Source organism: Suillus clintonianus (genome assembly GCF_016758775.1).
Source record: "Suillus clintonianus strain FC179 chromosome Unknown DEU56scaffold_12, whole genome shotgun sequence".
Classification (NCBI taxonomy): domain Eukaryota; kingdom Fungi; phylum Basidiomycota; class Agaricomycetes; order Boletales; family Suillaceae; genus Suillus; species Suillus clintonianus.
Genome location: NW_024539236.1, coordinates 485583 through 505676, shown reverse-complemented (window position 1 = coordinate 505676; position 20094 = coordinate 485583). Strand labels below are relative to the sequence as shown.

Here is a 20094-nt window from a genome sequence, read left to right as displayed (position 1 = left end):
TCTCTTGCGCTTCATCTATTGTTCCTCAGTTATCAATGATCCTGCAGAAGTCCACGACAGCTGATGATGTGTATGTGATTGAAAATTATATGTTTACACATGAACCAGTCAGTCCCTATATTATTAACCGCTGTTTCAATGATTTCATAATTATCCAGCCAGGACGAAATTACCACCGCGCTCTATTTTATGGTAGCGGGTGTTCGGAAGCTATCTTAACCTATGTCCCTCAAGATGTCGACGGTATCGTCCGCGCACATATGTTTATTGGATGCGGACAACACTCCCAAAACGCTCTCCTATCTTCTCGAATTGTGCCTGTGCGGGGATTTCCTGGATCACGCTTCAGCCTATTTCGCAATGCCTATAGTGTCATTTATTTTCAACGTCATTCAACGCTTCCTAACAATCGCGTAATTTCTAATGAATTACCTGAACACTGTCGCCTCGCGTGGTTGGGTGATATCCTCGTCATGAAACACATAGGTCAGAACTTGAAGACCTACCAGTCCATGGGTTATGAGGAGAAGGCGCTTGTCGATGCTATTCTGACTTGGTTCGTGTCATTCTTTTCACTTTGATGCTTTTGTGATAAGCGCATATGATTTTTAGCCTTCTAGAAACGACGTTCAACGCCAATGAATTACATTAACGACGTTCACCACCTGGATTGCCTGTCTCCTATATCCTGGATCACCGTAATCATCCTTCTTCACCTTCAAAAGCAGAACATGTTCTTATACTACTATACAAATTTGTGACGAAAACTACATCCTTCCGTCTGACTGCTCAATATAATGCATCAATTGCCTCTCGCTTGCTTCTGTTACAGGATCTTTCCCACTCTTAATGTACCACCACAACGTTCTTCCTAAATCATTGATATCCATGTCAAATTTGGGTGCATCTGGAAGAAAACCGTCACCATTCTTGACGATTATCAAAGCGCCGCGAGGACATCTCTTCTTCCCGTAGATTTCCAGCATAACGGGATGAAACGGTCGTTCGTCTGACTCTTGAATAGTATAATAGATATGATAATACCACTCAATGATATGTTGTTCCCTAGGGAATAATATAAGCGGTTCTTGTGGTGTGCCTACAGGCAAATTGTCTCGTATGAACTTGAGTGCCGCGAGATTGGAAGTAGGACGTGATTGCAAAATAGGAGTAAGGTTCGTCAACAGAAGTAAAAGACCTTCTGTGACACTCGTAGACAACGAGATATCTCCAGCAATTTTGACTGCGATGCAAGGGTCGCCAATAGTCTCTGACATAGATTCTGATTTCAACTTATTGACTCTCTATTTTTAGGTGAGTCTCTTTTTTTTTTGGGAAAGATTATGCTACGTACTTTGGAACTGATATACCACGTTGGATGTTCCAGCTGCAGTTTCTCACACAACTCTCGATGTGTTAGATTCTTATCCATCTGTAAAGAGGATATAGCTGATAAAAGGTGGAACTTCGCAGGTGGTTGTTTTGATGGGTGTTCGGAGTGCATGATAGCTGTTAAATAAAATCATTGTATATCATTTATTTTGTTCGCAAGTTTGTACGCCCTACTGCATGAATGATGTCATTTTGGCAGGACTATATGCATGTGATTACAAACTGAATTCGCTGAGTTAGAGATGACGCACAGGCGACAACGAGAAACACATTCTCCTCTATCCTTTATTTTGTGATCACTCCTTCCCAATGTCTTTCTTAGCTGGTGAGTGTATAATCCGTTTGAGCAGCGAGCGCTAAACGGCAACATATTAATAGGTCCAAATACTTTCATGGCTTATGAATTATGGCCGAAAACAATGTCAAACGAAATATGAAGACTACAAGGACCCAACGACTTAGAATCATGGGAACTATTTCCCGCAGACTTACAAGAAATGGTGAATTGGGCTGACGTTTACAAAGACCACGAGAAGAAAGACTTATCGAGGAACCACTTTTTGATCTACAAGCATGTGGAGGACTCTGAGTCGAGCACCATATATCCTGTTGCGATTCGCATACATGGAATTTTAGAGCGCTTTCGCATCGAAAGATTTGGGAATTGGTCTGGGTAAGTCATCCTTGGTATTGGAGATAAATAAAAAGCATCATGCCAGCTCATAGACGACCTGAAGATGCTAGATGAGCTGTTCAATACATTACTGTCTCCTCCGGAGGTCACGAACAACCTTGGGACGCGACCATCACATCTCTGAATCTCGCTTGTCAATATGTCAGCAGACGACTCGACGTACCAATGCAAGAAATGAACAAACAGAAAGATATCTATTTGCAACGACGCGTATTTAACAAGGTGAATGATTGTACTACCGAACTATCATAGATGGATGCTGATGAATAATACAGAGAGATGCGCCAAATAAATCAAAGGAGCCTGTATTGACCCCCGATGATGATCCAGAGGGCAAATTTCAATGCCTACAAGAATCATGGGATGTCATGCGACCATTACACGTTGCAGATCTATGCGCGAATGGGAAAAAAGTGCCTATTAATTCAGTCTTACTGACTGCAGGCGATTTTGTGGAAGTCGGGGCTGAACTTGACTTTGTGTTGAATAAAAACAAAGACGCGAAGACAACACTGAAATGCTTCCTGGCATGCACATACATCGTGCGTTTGATGCCTGCAGTACATGTACAGAACGCTCAGTTGGTACGTGCCCCAAAAAATGGATATCATGCACGACATAATTCACTTTCTTATAACACACATGCAGGACAACAATAGATCAACACGCAAGCACACCTTGACACCCCCGCCAACGGAGAGGCCAAAAAAGCGATTCCATACAACATTGGATTTCGACTCAGATTAGGAGTAAATCGTCATTTGAACGAATGTATTGATGGACCATTTGTAATTATTTGGTCATCTCTTTAGGAGAAATCGCACTCGATGAATAGGGTCCTCGTCTCTTCTTCCACAACGTTACAATGGTGAAAACAAAGCATGACGCTGTATTAGACGGAGAAAGTCCAGTTGAACCGCGCCCGAACAAGAAGACCAAGGTCACCAACACTGGTACGATCACATCAAACTAACATGCTCATGATATTCAACGAGTGCACAGAAACCAACAAAGATGTCACTGAACTGAATCCTGTCGATGGCGACAATTCCGCCATGACAATGAATGAGACAGGGTATGTAAAATGAAATGACTACAAAAACATGCACAACCTGACTACAATGTCTCTAGAAATCCGCTTCAACAACACAACATCGAAGAGACAGGAGTAGTTACTACAGGTGACGACGCTGTCGCTACCCCTACAGGTACTTCAGCGGCTACTCCCAGACGCGGCACAGGCGCATCGCAACCGATGCTAGCAGTGAAGACAGTAATCCCGCACCCCACCAAACAATTGATAAACGATTCCGAAGTAGAAGAATATGATGAATCTTTAAAGGCGTAAGTTTATCCATATTCACATAAGATAATAAAGTTAGACTGACATATCGCAGGCGGCTGAAGACACTCTCAGAATATTCTAATGCGAAGGCTAACATATATGCCCTCGGCAAACTATTGCCGACTGCCACTTGGGGACCTTATAAGCCAATCAACGATCGAAGCAAAATACTGTGCGATCCCGCAACTGGCGAACCACTCACAATCTGGGTGGTCGGTCGTATCGCTAAAATGTGGTTCATGAAGCAAGGGAAACCAGAGAATCAAGCTTCTATCACGGTCCTGCCTCTCTCACAGACATTAGCAAAACAAAGCGGCCTACTACTCGCTAAGTTTTCAAATCCGATGCTGAGTAAGTTGTCAATGACTGCAAAATGTAGACAAGACGCGCTGAAACCGAGTGTAGCTTTGAATCAACAAACGATCGACATCATTCGTGCGATGAAATGGCAGAACACGAAAGGAGCTGAAGGAACATCAGATGTAAGCCGTTGGAAACTTCAAGACTGACCATCGCTCCTAAATCTTTCCCCCCCTAAAAAAAAGGCTATACTATTCGATGCTGTATATGATGCAAGACGGGAAGGGTCTTTGAAAACATACAGTGAGAGGCCTATATGGAGCTTAACGGATTTGAAACCCGGCGACCTCATCCTCTTGGAAATGAAAATGACGCGTTACTCGAGGAGAGCAGAAGATAACAAATGGCATTCTCGAGCCCAGTTCGAGATGATCGCAATCTCACTACTACACATCGCTGAAACGCCTGAGGAAGACGAACAAGGAATGCATCACATCGATGGATTGGCGATCTAATCGGAATATGCTTATCCCAACGAAATGTATACATACAAAACGAACATCATCAGACATAGCACAACTTGTAACTACACTATATGTACTTCTAACGCGCGTACTTTTTTGGCATTCTTGGCCTAATTCACCTGCCGCCCAGAGCAGATAACGAAATAAATAAAAATGACACGACAAATAAAGGGTACAGGTATGCCCGGAGGGCCCTTGCGAATCAAAGATATGCGGTGACTCAAGAGGTGTGTGTTCGGAGAATGCCGAACAGACTATTCTTATAGCTATGGTGTGTCACCGTGTGTGGAACGGCGGTACGTTGATCACGACCATTCTCAGTCATCATGTATCGATCCAGCTTCCACTTGACGAAGTACCAAGCCTAATCTAAATCAAGCCCACCTTGTCTTTGGTACGTAGTCTATTCCTATCATGTTGGCGGGGGGATAATACTTATGATGTTCATCGTAGTGCCCCGAACTTATATATGGTTGATTTCTGAACACGTGACTAACGCGTCGCGATCGGCTTTGTTGATAAAGTGTATCGACGCACAAATAAGGTTCAAACTGGGAGTATAAGTATTGCGTGTTTGTCGCTGTAATATCCCTTAGTCAGTCCCGCCATTACCGTCATTAGCATATCTTCACGACCCCTCTGTTTACTCGCCATTATGATCTCTACTGCTACCATGACCCGCGCCGCGCGTGTTGTTATGCAAGGCTATCTTACAGCCTCGTTTTTCAAAGAAATCGTCATCGACCGCACTATTCAGGTCGTGTCCGAATCAGAGGAGGTTTCCGTTAGCCTTGTTACACTCACTGTCTGCTTCTCGACAGCCGTCCTTCTTCAAGCCTCCGCCAAAGCTGCTCGACAATTCCTCAGCGATGATTTCCAACGCGTCCCCGCTCCCAAGGACAATACCGCTGGGCTCAAGGCACCTTTTGCTGGAGGCAACATTTTGGACGTTATCTCAACAACCAAGGCTTTCGGAACACCAGCTCGGCCATCCTCGTCGCGTGCAGTGATTGAATCAACCGAACCCACCTTTAAGGCTCCCACCAAAGGCTTATCGACGACTGATTCTGACACGACACTCATAGCCCACGATGAGGAGTTAGACAAGGATGTATTCTGCTGCGACTGTGTCTCAGACGTTGAGTCGCTTGCTGACGAAGGCACTTTCTACGAGGTAGGAAGCAGCGTGATTTTTCCGACTTCCGTCTACTAATGCTTGGGTCTATAGGATAACTGCCAGGCTACAGCACACTGCCTTGCGAACGATGAACCGGACCACACCTTGCACGTCGGATACGACCCACAAACTATCGACAACCTAACCAGAAGATTTTCAGTTATTTCTCTCGACGATGTACCCGCTCGTTTATCGACCATTTCTCTCGACAATGTATCCCCTCATTTATCATCCACCTCTCTCGACAATGTATCTTCTCATTTATCCCCTCTTTCCCTCGACAATGTATCCTCCCATTTGTCCGTTCCTCCTCTCGACGATGTAACATCTCATTTATCAACCCTTTCCCCGGACGATGTGTCCTATCATTTATCCATTCCTTCTCTCGACAATGTACCCTCCCAACTGTCAACTGTTGGACGACATCACACTCTACATGACCACACTATTGACATCCTACCTGATTCATCTCAGCACACTATCACCAACCTACCTGTAATTCTTCCTCTCGACAACGGTTCCCCTCAGTCATCGAAATGTCAACCCCAACGCACTCTAGTACACGACCACTCTATCGACAATCTAATCAAAAAAATAGCAGCTCTCTCTCTCGATGAGGTTCCTTCTCAATTATCAAAACTTCGCCCGCATTCCGCTCTACACGACCACACTATCGATGCGCTACCCAATAACACAAAAGCTCTTGCTCTCGACGACAACCACACTATCGACGCTCTACTGCAAACACCAGAAGCTCTTACTCTCGACGACGACCACGCTATCGACAACACAGAAGCTCTTACTCTTGACGACGACCACGCTTTCGACGCTCTACCGCAAAAATCAGAAGCTCTTACCCTCGACGACAACCACGCTATCGACACGCTGCCCGATAACACAGAAGCTCTGACTCTCGACGACAACCACGCTACCAATGCTCTACTGCAAAACTCGGACGCTCTAACTACCCTTCACGACGACACTATCTACGATCTACTCCAAAGGATGGAAGCGCTTACTCTCGACGATACCCCCCTCTATGGTCTCGGCCCTCGACACTTACGCCACGATGCATCTTACACGACGATACTACCAGCACTCATGTTAGCTGTTCTTAGCCCTCGGAATTTCAACTACGACTCACCCTACACGATGATGCTATCAACGCCATACTTCGACATGTGGAACCTCTTATTCTCCACGATAGTCCCTCACAGTCATCAAAACTTCGACTACTAGCACATTATCGATATCCTACTAGCCGCTAAACTCCACGCGACGTCTACGAATGGTAAGTAGCCCACCCATATACTCTCACCTCCCTTACTAATGTTTCGCTGTTAGAGTCCCCTACGACCAAACACGTCAGACATCGTCGCATCCAACACGTCTTCGGTATCAGAGGTCCCCTACGACCAATCCGATGACGCCTGCTAATGGCCTCCCTCGCTGTCCCCTACGACATGGAGTCATTATCCATGAGGTCGAAGGCCCTCACATTCTACACACCCAACCTATCGCAAGTCCCCGATGAGTCAGAGGTCCCCTACGACCAAATCTCGACGACGCACCAAACAACAAAGCGGCCTCCTTCACTGTCTACTGCGACCTGGAAGTCGAAGGCCACCGCCTACTGTCTCAGAGTCCCGCATATAGTCCGTCTAGTTGACCAACTTGGTCTCTTCGGATTTCCTGCACTACCCACCAATTGCCCATACTACAGATTTCTTTTGATTTGTTTTCTCCTTCATTGGTACGATCATGGACTGTACATTTAGTTTATTTACAGACACATTTCCAGGCTATACTGTCAGAATGAAGCATCAATAAGTCTGATAAGACATAGGCTGTGATGCAAAATATGTCTAGTTAGCTGATGCCTGTAGCTTGATGCTTCAAGCCTGTAGCTTGATGCTTCAAGACTTCGTGCCTCTGCCATGATGCTCAAGGGCTTCCCACGATGCATAAAACGTCAGAACGCGTCCTTATTTGGCAGGCGTCCCTTCTGCCCCTCCCCTTTCCGGCTTCCCACGATGCATAAATAGCTTCTCATCCTTCCATGCGCTGGTGGGTTTCCATATTGGGTTTGTTCTCGACCTAGCTAGTTATTTATGATGTACCTTGATGTAGATTCTGATTTCATGCCTTAATATAAGCATGCTTCTTGATATGTTCCTTGATGCAAACAATTTCCCGCATTCAATGTGATCGAGATCGAGATATGAGCGTGAAATTTTGACAAGTCCACCCACTTGTAAGCGCGTACATTTTTTCTAAGACGAAAGTCGTGCATATTGACAAGAAATAAACACCACTTGTAAGCGCACATTTTTGCTGAGATGAAAGTCGTGTATTTTGACAAGAAATAAACATGCATTCATTGACAAAAAAAACTATATACATGTATCTGGTATGTAGATCTAATACAATAACAACCACTCGTTCAAACGGATGCTATGATTCACATAGATTTTCGTTTCCTTGTGATTGGATATAAGTACTTATAATACAATGAATCAAATGTCAATACTTACTTTTTTTGAGGGGCGGCGCTGTCGTCTTTGCCCGTTTGGGGCCTCTTCATGCTTCCGCCTATCATGTTGGCTTGGGCCATGCGAGTCGACTCTTGACGAACCCGCGTTGTCTTGCGTGGGGGGACGATAACAGCAGAAAGGTCGGTAGAAGGCTGAACTGCTGCTTGACGTGGGCGCTTCTCCTTACTCACTTTGTTCTTAGCAAGATTCTCACCGGCCAAAGAAGTAGCGCACACGCGCTCGTCCACCTCGTCTACTCCTGCTCGTACTTGCCCGAGTTGTGTGGCAGTTGGGCTATGTGTTGTCAGGGCGGCAGCGTCCAAAGAGGTACGCTCGTCCACTTCGTCCACTCCCACTCGTACTTGCCCAAGTTGCGTGGTAGTTGGGCTCTGTGTTTCCAGGGCAGTGGACAGTGTTTGAAGGACCGGTTGGTCCGAATGGAGAGGGTGAGTGACAACGAGGTTGAGGGGGGGATTCAAGGTGGAATTATTGGGCTGGGGGGCAGCTGCAAGGTGAAGGGCTGGTTGGGAAGCAGCCGCGAGGTGAAGAGCTGGTTGGGGAGCAGCCGCGAGGTGAAGTTCTTCTTGAGGATTCAATGATGCGGTACCAGGGAAGCTGATGGGGTTCGAATTGATGTGATGCTGGCTTCCGTGTGCGCTGTCCAAGGAAGGGGGAGAATAGAAGTTGAAGTTGTAAGGTAGTACGTCGGATTGACTCAAGGGGACCATATGAAGCGGCGGCATTGAGTTCCAGTACCCCTCATTCCATGATGTGATAGGCGAGGGAGATGATGGAAGCGCTGATGAACTGGATGATGGGAATGATCCCCCTGGCAGTGTCGGCGTTTGAGGGACAAACGATCCCCCTGGCAGTGTCGGCGTTTGAGGGACGGGCGATAATGCCAGCCTGGGGAGAATCCCAGGATTTCCACCAGAGAAGGAATATGTGTCATTGTTGAATGACGGAAACTCAGGCCCTTGTAAGTTGAAATATGGAAGGCCCTCGGGGAGTTGAGGTTGAGGGATGATGGGTAGACCAGTGGATGCCGCCTCGCTGGATCCACCAGCAGTCAAAGCCGATGTCGATGCGAATGGCATCTGCGATTGTGCTGAATCCGGCGTAAACGGCACTGGGGGTTGTGCGCTGTCATCCGACGTTGTCAGCACTGCATCTCGGCATGAGGTGTTCCCATCTTGCACCGCTGGAGGGACGTAATCTAGAGCACGCTGTTTCCTGTCTTCCTCGCCTGTAGTTCCATAATACATTAGTGCGTGAATTAAAATCAAAAAGAAAGACGTACTGAATACTGTTGCAAGGAAACCTAGATATGGATTCAGGTGTTTCTCCGTAAAATTCGGCATTGCTTGCTTCCATGTAAGGCCGGATTCATTGATGCCTGTATGGTAGCTGGGGAGCTAATATTAGAGAGCGGCGAGGTCAAAATCACAAATTCCCATACCTCGCTACGTTGAGCATACCACCAAGGCGAGGGTCTGGGCCCCCGCCAATGACCGTCCATTCCCAACCAGTAAGTTGCCTCACTGCGTCCAAAAATTGTGAGATTGGACCAATACACTCTTCTAACGCCCTAAACAACCATAGATGTGAGTAAGATATATGAGTTTCAAGGATGTTTGACTCACTTCGCATACTGTGCATTGGTAGGTCGCTCAGTTACTTGTGCCCCTGGTAAGAGCACAGAGGTCTTAGTATTCCGCTCCTCGGCAGCCTTCGCCTTACACAAGGATTTAATTTCGGGTGGAGCCGCGTCATACGCAGCCTTGGTCGTCTCCCGCACAGCCAGCAGTTTCTCATTTTGAGTCACAAGGAGCCCAGAATCGATCTTCTCCTGGATCTGTCCCCGTACGGCAGAGTCGTAGCTCATCTTCGAGAATATTTCGACTTCTGTATGGACTCGTGTCCCTTTCGCTCTGTTGCCAAGCATCTTGTTTATTGACTTCGTCATTAAATTAAGAGTCGATCAACCACTTTTGTGGGACCTATAATTGAACCAGTTCTTAATTTGCTATCACACCGTGAGCATACGTCACGACATGACAAATTGTGAGATATAGAAACCTGTTTGCGCCTGGCCACTGCCTCACCAAGCAACTCTTTCTCCTCCTCAGTCAGGTTTGGGTGTTTAGACTGGTCTGGGTATTGAACATTGATTTCAGGCCATCGTTTCAAGAACTCGAGGCTAACAGTATCCCAAAAGCCTGTCAAAGTACCTTGAAGCTGTTGCTTCAAGAACTCGCTGAATTGCGATTCCAAGTAAGCCTTTTGTTCTCTGTTTGTCCATTGCGATCCGACCATCTTAAATTAATGACCCCGCAATTAATGACAGCATCTCATAGGTATTTCGTCACCGCTTACCTTGTTTTTGGTCTCGGTCCGGAAGTCAGGTGTGAGGCTTTAAGGTGCTGTCATCAATGCCAGCATGATCTCGATCATCGTCACTGACCTTTTTTTTTTTATTTGGCTGGAGTTCTGTATGTCCGTCGGATTTGTGCCAGTAAACAAACTACAGTCGGCCTGAAAATAAGGTTCAGCCTCCTCCATGAACCAATCACATCCTTGCATTCCTATAGCACATTAGATCGGAGTTGAATATCGGGTCGTATAAGGTTCTCACTCTCATTTCGCCTGGTTCATTTTGAAATGTCTAATTCCAATAATAACAGCTCCAGCCAACACTGCCATCCGTTGACGGCGGAACCCCAAAAATTCTCTATCAACGAACTAGCGGCAGCTCTGCAGCTTCTTAAGGACCAGGAAGGTGAGCAGATTTATTAAATTCTCCCCCCATTACAGTATCACTGTCTTACCTAACAACACAGAAATTTTAAAAGCTTACCAGGGGACCGCAACTGCGGGATTCCGTTCACGATCGCCCCATGCACATTGTCAAACGTGCTATACCTGCGGTGCCAAGACCCCTGAAGCAGAAAAAAAACCGACTAAAATTGTCAGCGCTGGTGAGTCTCATGTTTGTACTGGCGCCCAAACCAGATTTAATGTAGTTTCAGATATTCTTACAGCGCTTCTGGCAAACGACGGGATGTCACCTTGCACCGCCATAGTATTAGATTAATTCTTCATTCTATGGCATGTATATAGTTCTACACATATGCATGTAGCCGCATGATTTTCTTGCCATACCGTATTTTTGTGTTCTTGCCATACCATCATTACTGTTGTGATTAATACTAGCGCTAAGCAGCTGCAATGATCAACATTTATACGTCTGTGCATTGTGGAACATGAGCGCTTGAGCTTCCAGTCCTATGTACTGTGTGATACTCTTGTAATATACAGTGTTACCCTGCTTTCGAAGTGTGGACAAGGCGATCAGATGCGTAATTAACTGGTAAACACAGTTTGAACATAACGAGAGGAACGATGTCAACGGTGACAATGTCCACGCTGCCATGGCTAACAGTGTTATTCAAAAATTGTCGATTAAACGTGCAGTTTTATGTGTCCCGAAGTGCCCGTGTGCACAGAGCAGTGGATGCTTTTACTATTAGCATTTAGTTAGACTATGGTTCAAGGAAGTCACACGCCTGGCTATACACATTCATCGACCACAACTACTCTTACTACACTTACTCTTACTACACTCTTCTTTGGATCCCCTTGCTCGACTTCATGCCACTCAAGTATCAGAACAAGCAACAACGTCGTGAGGCCCGACTGAAATCCAAGCGCAAATGCTATGAAAGGTAAGCCTCCGAGTCTAGATTTCATTATGTATGGAATGAACACAATTTGTCCGGTACTTCATATAGGCACAAGCTCGATGAGCGTTTGAAGTCCAGGACTCGTTGGCGTAAGCATCTTGGAGCTACTGTGGTGCGTACACATTATACTATCGAGTCTACACTTTACGCTAACCAGATAAACCACGATACAGGCCACCCAACATCTTCTAGCACGACTAGACTTGATATGGATCAACCTTGGCTATCAACCAGGGCATTCTCAATACACGGTTCTCGAGTCACAGGGCCTCATACTTGTCCGTGAGGTGGATGACAAAGGTTGGGAGGTTGTGAGATCAAATTATGAACACGTAGTAGCGGAGGCACAGGAACTGATTCAGGAAGCCAGGGAGCTGCTCGCAAGTGCATTGCATGCAGAGGGTGCCTGTACAGACCATCTTATCGCAGGGTCTGCTGCCGCTGTTGATGCAGTGGAGCTGCATTGCGATACATGGGACGAAGCACTCTCATTAATGGACAATAGCGCAGATACGTACTTCAAAGCTCTCATGTCTGATCAGTTGGTGTGGCAGAAGGCATTAAAAAATGTTAACAGATAATAGCGGCTCTGTAACTACTCCCTTTGACGTTTAAAATGTTGACATTGTTGAGTTGTAGTATGTGTCACGTGACCACTTCAGTTGCGCTGTTGACTTTGCGTGCCATGTCCATAAACGTTGCCTGCACGCCTAACGTTAACCACACCATGGTCAGTAAAAAGCGACGCCAATTGGACAAGCTTAAACGAGACTGGTACATACTCAATAGTCAGCCCAAGCAAGCCCAATGCCACGGAACTAAGGAGCGTGAACTTTATCATAAACATTCTTGCTTCAGTCGCACATCTTCTGGCAATATAACCTCTGCAACGGAGTTCTTTGTAGCTGAACATGCGCTGTCTTCACTCGTCTCACACCCTCCATCGGGCTCTGACACAACTATGGAGGATTTCAGCTTTGATTCTTATGGACGCACTGACACTGAACTTCAAGACTATGATATGGTGGATCCCGCATATGAGATTTTTTTGAAGGAGTCTACTGTTGAGCCCAAGAAACCTCTCAGGCTAACCGGTGTATGATACATTTTGATCATATGATATCTTTATCTAACTTAAACTGAACAGGACCGCACAATGACTCTTTGGCTTCATGAACGCGAGACATATCTTCTTGAGCTTATCAGACTCGAAGGACGTGGAGACTACGCTTTCAGGAAAACTTGCCAAGGGCACAATGAATGTGCATCTGAGCCTGCATATTGCTGCCAGGACTGTTTTGGTACAGAGCTTTACTGCCAGGAGTGTACCGTGAACAAGCACCGCGAAAACCCTCTGCACAAGATTGAGGTATGTATAGTTTATCTTTCCATAGTCGTTGCGTGCTAATCACCCCTTAAGTTTTGGAATGGTTCCTTCTTCGAGGATACCACACTCAAGAATCTCGGTCTCCGGGTCCAGCTCGGCCACCCAGTTGGCGAACGATGTTTCAACCTTTCGCGGGCCTATGACGACGATTTCGTCATCCTGGACATCAATGGCGTCCATGAACTCGCCCTCGACTTCTGTTCATGCGAGAGTGCACTAAGTCATGTTAAACAACTTCTGCGAGCTCGCTGGTATCCTGCGACCAGTGCAGACCCGAAATCAGCAGCAACGTTCCGTCTTCTCCAACATTTCCACATGCTTACTTTTGAGTCTAAAGCGTCTGCCTTTGAATATTGGCAAACGCTTGCGCGTCTCACTGATAATACAGGCATCAAGCCATGCAAGGTAAATTATACATCTGAATGCAAGTATGGTTCGCTAACTATAGATTTGACAGGATCGTTATGATAGCCTCCTGTGCATGATCAAGCAATGGCGTAATCTCAAGCTTTTGAAGCGGTTTGGGCGAGGCCATGATCCCGCTGGGATCAAAGCAACCAAACAGGGGGCATGCGCCGTTGTTTGTCCTGCATGCCCTCACCCAGGCAAAAACTTACCAGAAGACTGGAATGTAGCACTGCCAGACAAACGGTATGTGCTCACGCCCTTACTTGATTAACTGACTTATGCCTGCAGGTGGCTATATGCACAATTCTTGGCCATAGACGCGAATTTTCGCTTAGCACGCAAAAATGTCTCCTCGGACAGGATCGATCCCGGTTTGAGTAGGGGATGGGCTTATTTTGTCGAGGAGACGGGGTTCAAAGAGTTCCTGACTGATGTCGGAAAGGTACCACAAGAGGTGTGTTAGCGTTAATTTTTCCGATTCAATCACTCAAACATCTGGTTAAGAAAAGCGCGTGTGCTAGTCACAACGCCGTGAATCTAGCTGAAACGAAAAACTCACGAGGATTGGCTGCGACTGGGGCCGGGACAGTTGATTGCTCTCGCCACAACTTCAAGCGGCCGTGTGGAGTAGGCGACCTTCAGCGGGGTGAAAGGTATGTATTCAATGATATGAAATAATTCCAGGCGATGTTGTCAATATAATATATCATTTTACTTTCATTAGAGTAAATCCGTGATATATCCCTGCCTTTGAACTAACACACAGGGTAATGATATATCATTCAACACAGATGATATATTGCTGTATGCCCTGCACATTTGGGTGGGCTATTCTTATACACAGCCGCATTTTTCGCATTTTTTTAAACTCAGCTGCTTTTCATTCCAGGATACATTCTATATTTAGTGGAGTATGTTATGACCGCAATTTTGGCTTCCAAAAGCGGAAATTCACAAAACATATCCCATTTTGGTCACCTGCTCATGTCAGGTCTCCCCACATTATTCCCACACATCACATGTTCGCATTTTTCAGCCACACAGTGTGGGAATTACCCCACAACACCAAAAACATCGCCAAATATGGTATACCCCATAATTATAATTATTCCCACACCCTCCCCACCTCACTGCAGCTTCACCACCACACCACAGTAGGTCCTCCTTCATATATAAGTAGTAGTTTGATATATATGTGTATAATATAATATAATAACCCACTTTTTTTGTGTATTTGTGTGCTTGCTCCTCCTCCAGGGCCCTTTCAAAATGACCTAGGGTACAGAACATTTTCGCATTTTTGCCCCTTTGATAGGGAAGTGTTCTGGGGTATTCAGGACATATTTAGAAGTGTATATGAAGAGATTCCACCACTTTTTTGACCCCCTGAAGTGAGCTGCATCAATAGATATAGCAAATATACATGAAAACACAGAATATGTTCCCATGCATGTATTTCTATGTAGATGTACCTGTAAAATTTATCCCCAGCATCTATTAACCAATAGGAACAATGTATCAGGAGTCTAGGGTAATAGGACAAGACCCTGGGATGCAGTATACCTACCCTCTCCTGGTGGTTCACCCCCTGTGAATTTTTTTCCTGTAGGACTGGACCCTCAGGATGGTAGGGGGTCTACACCTATGCATATTTAGAGTATATCTATCACATAGATACCACAGGAAACCTACAGGGTCCTTCTACAGGAACAGAAATATGTGAAATCACATTTTTGATATTTTTGATATCCTACCCTTGCACAAATGGACCACCCTGCTCATATATCATTAGCTACACATATATATGTGCTTTCTATACCAATGATCAGTTCACAATAGGCCGGAGTTTTGAGCTAGTGTGTACACTTGCTATTTCTACTGATAAGAGACCCATACCTTCAAAACATCGAAATTTAATAATCAGACACCTGGAGCATATCTCACATATATTCAGTATAACAGGACTAAATCTACAGAAGGATCCATCCAGAATTGTGGACTGGGGAAGTGAAATAGATAAGACATTGAGTGTGGGAAAGTTCAAATGTCCAAAACATCGAAAATGGTTAGTTGAGTGGTAGTAGGACTTTAATGCTGTATCAACTTACTTTATCACCACATCCCTTCCACATATCTTCCACCCTCAGGGCAAAGTGTAGTATAGGTTCCTTGTGTACTCTATCATATATCCCATTGAAATTTAATAAAATATTTGACCAGTGTCATATGTAAATGTGACTTTTGTGTGATATGTTATAATTATCACTTTTCCCACATATGTTCCTTTGCTTCCCTTTCAGTCAATACTTAATGGATCTTTCTGAATATTGAGGGATATGATTAGGGACATATATGAGATATGCTCCAGGTGTCTGATTATTAAATTTCGATGTTTTGAAGGTATGGGTCTCTTATCAGTAGAAATAGCAAGTGTACACACTAGCTCAAAACTCCGGCCTATTGTGAACTGATCATTGGTATAGAAAGCACATATATATGTGTAGCTAATGATATATGAGCAGGGTGGTCCATTTGTGCAAGGGTAGGATATCAAAAATATCAAAAATGTGATTTCACATATTTCTGTTCCTGTAGAAGGACCCTGTAGGTTTCCTGTGGTATCTATGTGATAGATATACTCTAAATATGCATAGGTGTAGACCCCCTACCATCCTGAGGGTCCAGTCCTACAGGAAAAAAATTCACAGGGGGTGAACCACCAGGAGAGGGTAGGTATACTGCATCCCAGGGTCTTGTCCTATTACCCTAGACTCCTGATACATTGTTCCTATTGGTTAATAGATGCTGGGGATAAATTTTACAGGTACATCTACATAGAAATACATGCATGGGAACATATTCTGTGTTTTCATGTATATTTGCTATATCTATTGATGCAGCTCACTTCAGGGGGTCAAAAAAGTGGTGGAATCTCTTCATATACACTTCTAAATATGTCCTGAATACCCCAGAACACTTCCCTATCAAAGGGGCAAAAATGCGAAAATGTTCTGTACCCTAGGTCATTTTGAAAGGGCCCTGGAGGAGGAGCAAGCACACAAATACACAAAAAAAGTGGGTTATTATATTATATTATACACATATATATCAAACTACTACTTATATATGAAGGAGGACCTACTGTGGTGTGGTGGTGAAGCTGCAGTGAGGTGGGGAGGGTGTGGGAATAATTATAATTATGGGGTATACCATATTTGGCGATGTTTTTGGTGTTGTGGGGTAATTCCCACACTGTGTGGCTGAAAAATGCGAACATGTGATGTGTGGGAATAATGTGGGGAGACCTGACATGAGCAGGTGACCAAAATGGGATATGTTTTGTGAATTTCCGCTTTTGGAAGCCAAAATTGCGGTCATAACATACTCCACTAAATATAGAATGTATCCTGGAATGAAAAGCAGCTGAGTTTAAAAAAATGCGAAAAATGCGGCTGTGTATAGTAGGGTGGTGATATATCACTAGTGCTAGTACAGTCCTGTGGTAAGTCAAAGGCCCTGATTTATCACGGCTTTATTCTGATGGGAGTAAATGATATATCATATCCCCAGGATGTTGTGATAATTCCTGCTGATTCTTTGAACAGGTATATAAATATGGACTACTTGTTTTTCTCGACTATGCAACATTCCGAAGATCTCATCGTGTTGAACGTGTCTTATGACATCGCCTGTCAGTGGAGCAAGAACATATGGGGCCGGATGTCGAATTACCCATCACGCATGCACTTTGCGCGTGATGGTAAAATCATGACTTTTCTTGTTCCAAAATTTCACTTACCCGCCCACATCACTGCATGTCAGATAACATTTTCGCACAACTTCATCAAGGGAATGGGGCGCACGGATGGCGAGGCTCCAGAACGGGGCTGGGCCAATATCAACCCGGTGGCCACAAGCACACGAGAGATGGGCCCTGGGGCTCGTCAAGATACACTGGACGATCATTTCGGCGACTACAATTGGAAGAAGGTTACGAACTTCGGTATGTGTTGTTTACTTTAGCACACTTAATGTAATTGACGAAGAAAATCCTAAGGTATCAGTCTACTGAGCAAAATGAAGACTGCGATTCCCGAACGTGACCGACACCGACAAGACTTTGACGACTTTCACCTTACGCTTATGGAAGAACAACCGGGTGAGGTAGGACAGTGGAAAGAATCTATCGAGGACTGGGAGGCCGACGCCTCCAACAAAAACCCCTTCGAGACAACGACCATCAGTAAGTATCACTCGCGCTAGGCTATTACGTGTACTGATTGTACGTAGCCTTGACGCAGGCTGCCGTGCGCCTTAGACTCTCCCAACAGGAAGCTGAAGATCTCGAAAGAGGTCTCAACAGCTCATTACACACGGAGATATCACCCAGCGTACTCATTTCATCGGGAATCGATCTCGAAGAACAACAGTAAGATTTCAAAGTATTTTTATTGGTAATTCTAATAACATGATCTACTACAGATTTCGCCTGCAGCAAGATTATAACGCTCTGAGCGGCCATCCGACAGACTTGCAGCTGACGAAGCTGCAAGAGCGTTCGAACGCACTGCTGCGCAAGATCGAACAGTGGTGCAAGGTCCAACTACTCTACATGCCTGCTGTTGGCCGCCTGCGTGCATTGGCGGATGCACAATCAGCTCGCGAGGAGAAGGCCTACGATATCAAACTTTTCCTACCGTCGAAGCTGAAGGAGGCAGCTGAGGTGTCATGTGATGAGCGGCTTTGTGAATACGAATGGGAGCTGCGGCGTGCACAAGCACACAAAGCTCTCGATGACGCTCGCCGGCAACTTCGTCTACGCACACACCTTTACAGGTTTAAGGACGCCCACATTCGTGGGCAACGCGCCAACACCAGGGCATCCTCCGTGCTCGCAAAAGTGGAGCAGACCATCAGGACAGCTGCAGCTCGATATCGCAGGGCCTGGGCAGCAGTGAAGACGCTGTCGGCGGTCATGGACAAACCAAACTGGGAGGTAGAATTGCCTGAGCTGCTGGCGGCCGATATTCGCGGGATGTCTGAGGGAGACTTTGGTCAATCCGAAGGCAACCGCACCCTTTCGTGGATCTGGAAGGCTCGGGGGGTGGCTGCGATACAAGAAGATGGCGAGGCTGTTTTATCAGAAGGTAAGCATTTGCGTCATTAATTGTACAGAATTGTCCTGACATACCTGGCAGCCTTGCGTATTGAATGGTGCAAATCGAGGGCGCGCGCCCATCATTGGGCCGAAGAAGTCGAACTCCTGCAAGAGGAGATGCGGCGTGTAGCTAGTTTTCTTTCGTGGCATGCAGGGTGGTGGGAGGAGCAGGCAAATCGGAGGACCGTTCTGGCTGCACCTGAACAGGAGGGCATCGAGGGTTATGCGAAACGCCAGGCCGCTCTTCGTAGAGCTATGCGGGACCGATTTCAGAAGATGTGGAGTGTCGTGCCGGCGCTTCTCCAGTCCACGTCGCCCGCAATATCCCTGTCAGTGTCGTAGGGGAGCTTTTGTTTCCATAGCGCATGTTGACTGTATATGGTAATCTTGATGTTCGTTCCTATTAATCAGATGTTAGTTCTCGTTCCTATTGATCGGGGTAGCGCCAACAATTGATTGGGGTATGGAGAGAAGCACCAGCGCCGATGAGGGAACGAGGGAATCGGGCCCAGATCGATCTGACAATGATCGGGCATGCGAGAATAGCAGGGGGGGGCCTCCTCTCTAGCTTGATGCTTCACCGAGAACAGGAGGGGGAGCCCCCTCTCTAGCTTGATGCTTCACGGTCAGAGGAATTAGTAGGGCAGGCAGTGTCTCTGGCTTCATGCTTCACGGTCAGTGGTTCAGAGGCTTTTTTGCATCAGGCCTTATGTCTAATTGGATACTTTTAAGCTTCATCACTACAGGTACAGGTGACATTTCTGCGATTTATGTTTATTTCATTGATATATTTTATCCCCCTTCATTCATTTTCGTTTATTGAGCCTGTACGCACAGTGAATACAATCTTCTTGCATATCCTCTGAAAGCAAGTCACTCTTGAGGCTCAGAACATTCGACTATTATCAAGGCAGTAGCTATTGTATCGCCGGATTGCTCTGCTGCGAGCGGAAGAGGTGATTTCCCTGATTCTTCTAGGAAATGCCACTCTCCAAGCTTACATTGTATTCTCCCACTCGTAGCTTTTAAGCGTGAATACATTCCGACACGACGAGAAACCTGTTTCACAGTTCATCGTTTCCCTCGTATGCAATATGATAACAACGTCACTGGGGAAAAAAAGAAATTATCGAGCGGTGGAAATGTCACACGAACCTTACATTCTAGCTAGATTATCACTGTATTTTGACTAAAGAACCGCGAAATGATAATATGGTGTATATTTTCATATCCTCGTGCCATTTTCATCATATTCTTACATGCATCTGGACTTGAAAAAATTCAAAGTCAAAACCCTCTGCCCTACTTCGTGTTAGTTCTTGTCTTCACACCACAATGTTCACATCGATGTTGTCGATTTATGGGTGTATAGCTAGTTATGTAGTATTAGTTGAGTACAATCGAGGTCGGAGGATATTGGCGAGCGCTGCAT

General features: G+C 45.6%; 7 protein-coding genes across 7 annotated transcripts; 5 read left to right on the top strand and 2 right to left on the bottom strand.

Moving 5' to 3' along the window:
- Positions 1-767: 767 nt before the first annotated feature.
- On the bottom strand, positions 768-1504 carry DEU56DRAFT_753161 (uncharacterized protein; the record flags this gene model as incomplete). Its single annotated transcript, XM_041349691.1, has 2 exons — positions 768-1304; positions 1355-1504. The coding sequence occupies 2 exons, from the start codon at positions 1502-1504 to the stop codon at positions 768-770; spliced, it is 687 nt and encodes a 228-aa protein (XP_041212278.1).
- Positions 1505-1847: 343 nt separating this feature from the next.
- Positions 1848-2745, top strand: DEU56DRAFT_729791 (uncharacterized protein; the record flags this gene model as incomplete). Its single annotated transcript, XM_041348121.1, has 3 exons — positions 1848-2065; positions 2142-2227; positions 2366-2745. Coding segments are annotated over 3 exons (684 nt in total), but the record flags the coding sequence as incomplete, so codon positions are not given.
- A 739-nt stretch (positions 2746-3484) lies between these two features.
- DEU56DRAFT_729896 (uncharacterized protein) lies at positions 3485-4246 on the top strand (the record flags this gene model as incomplete). Its single annotated transcript, XM_041348129.1, has 2 exons — positions 3485-3709; positions 3977-4246. Coding segments are annotated over 2 exons (495 nt in total), but the record flags the coding sequence as incomplete, so codon positions are not given.
- A 682-nt stretch (positions 4247-4928) lies between these two features.
- On the top strand, positions 4929-6671 carry DEU56DRAFT_753159 (uncharacterized protein; the record flags this gene model as incomplete). Its single annotated transcript, XM_041349690.1, has 2 exons — positions 4929-5429; positions 5484-6671. The coding sequence occupies 2 exons, from the start codon at positions 4929-4931 to the stop codon at positions 6669-6671; spliced, it is 1689 nt and encodes a 562-aa protein (XP_041212275.1).
- Positions 6672-7417: 746 nt separating this feature from the next.
- Positions 7418-10282, bottom strand: DEU56DRAFT_753158 (uncharacterized protein; the record flags this gene model as incomplete). Its single annotated transcript, XM_041349689.1, has 7 exons — positions 7418-7529; positions 7685-7705; positions 7967-9212; positions 9267-9373; positions 9426-9554; positions 9610-9911; positions 10046-10282. 7 exons carry the CDS (start codon positions 10280-10282, stop codon positions 7418-7420), a joined length of 2154 nt encoding a protein of 717 aa, XP_041212274.1.
- Positions 10283-12865: 2583 nt separating this feature from the next.
- Positions 12866-13564, top strand: DEU56DRAFT_729907 (uncharacterized protein; the record flags this gene model as incomplete). The annotated part of the gene is made up of 2 exons (XM_041348132.1): positions 12866-13078; positions 13130-13564. 2 exons carry the CDS (start codon positions 12866-12868, stop codon positions 13562-13564), a joined length of 648 nt encoding a protein of 215 aa, XP_041212273.1.
- Positions 13565-17272: 3708 nt separating this feature from the next.
- DEU56DRAFT_899231 (uncharacterized protein) lies at positions 17273-19083 on the top strand (the record flags this gene model as incomplete). Its single annotated transcript, XM_041356480.1, has 5 exons — positions 17273-17507; positions 17562-17747; positions 17795-17933; positions 17987-18651; positions 18703-19083. The coding sequence occupies 5 exons, from the start codon at positions 17273-17275 to the stop codon at positions 19002-19004; spliced, it is 1527 nt and encodes a 508-aa protein (XP_041212272.1). The 3' UTR covers positions 19005-19083.
- Between the last annotated feature and the right edge of the window lie 1011 nt (positions 19084-20094).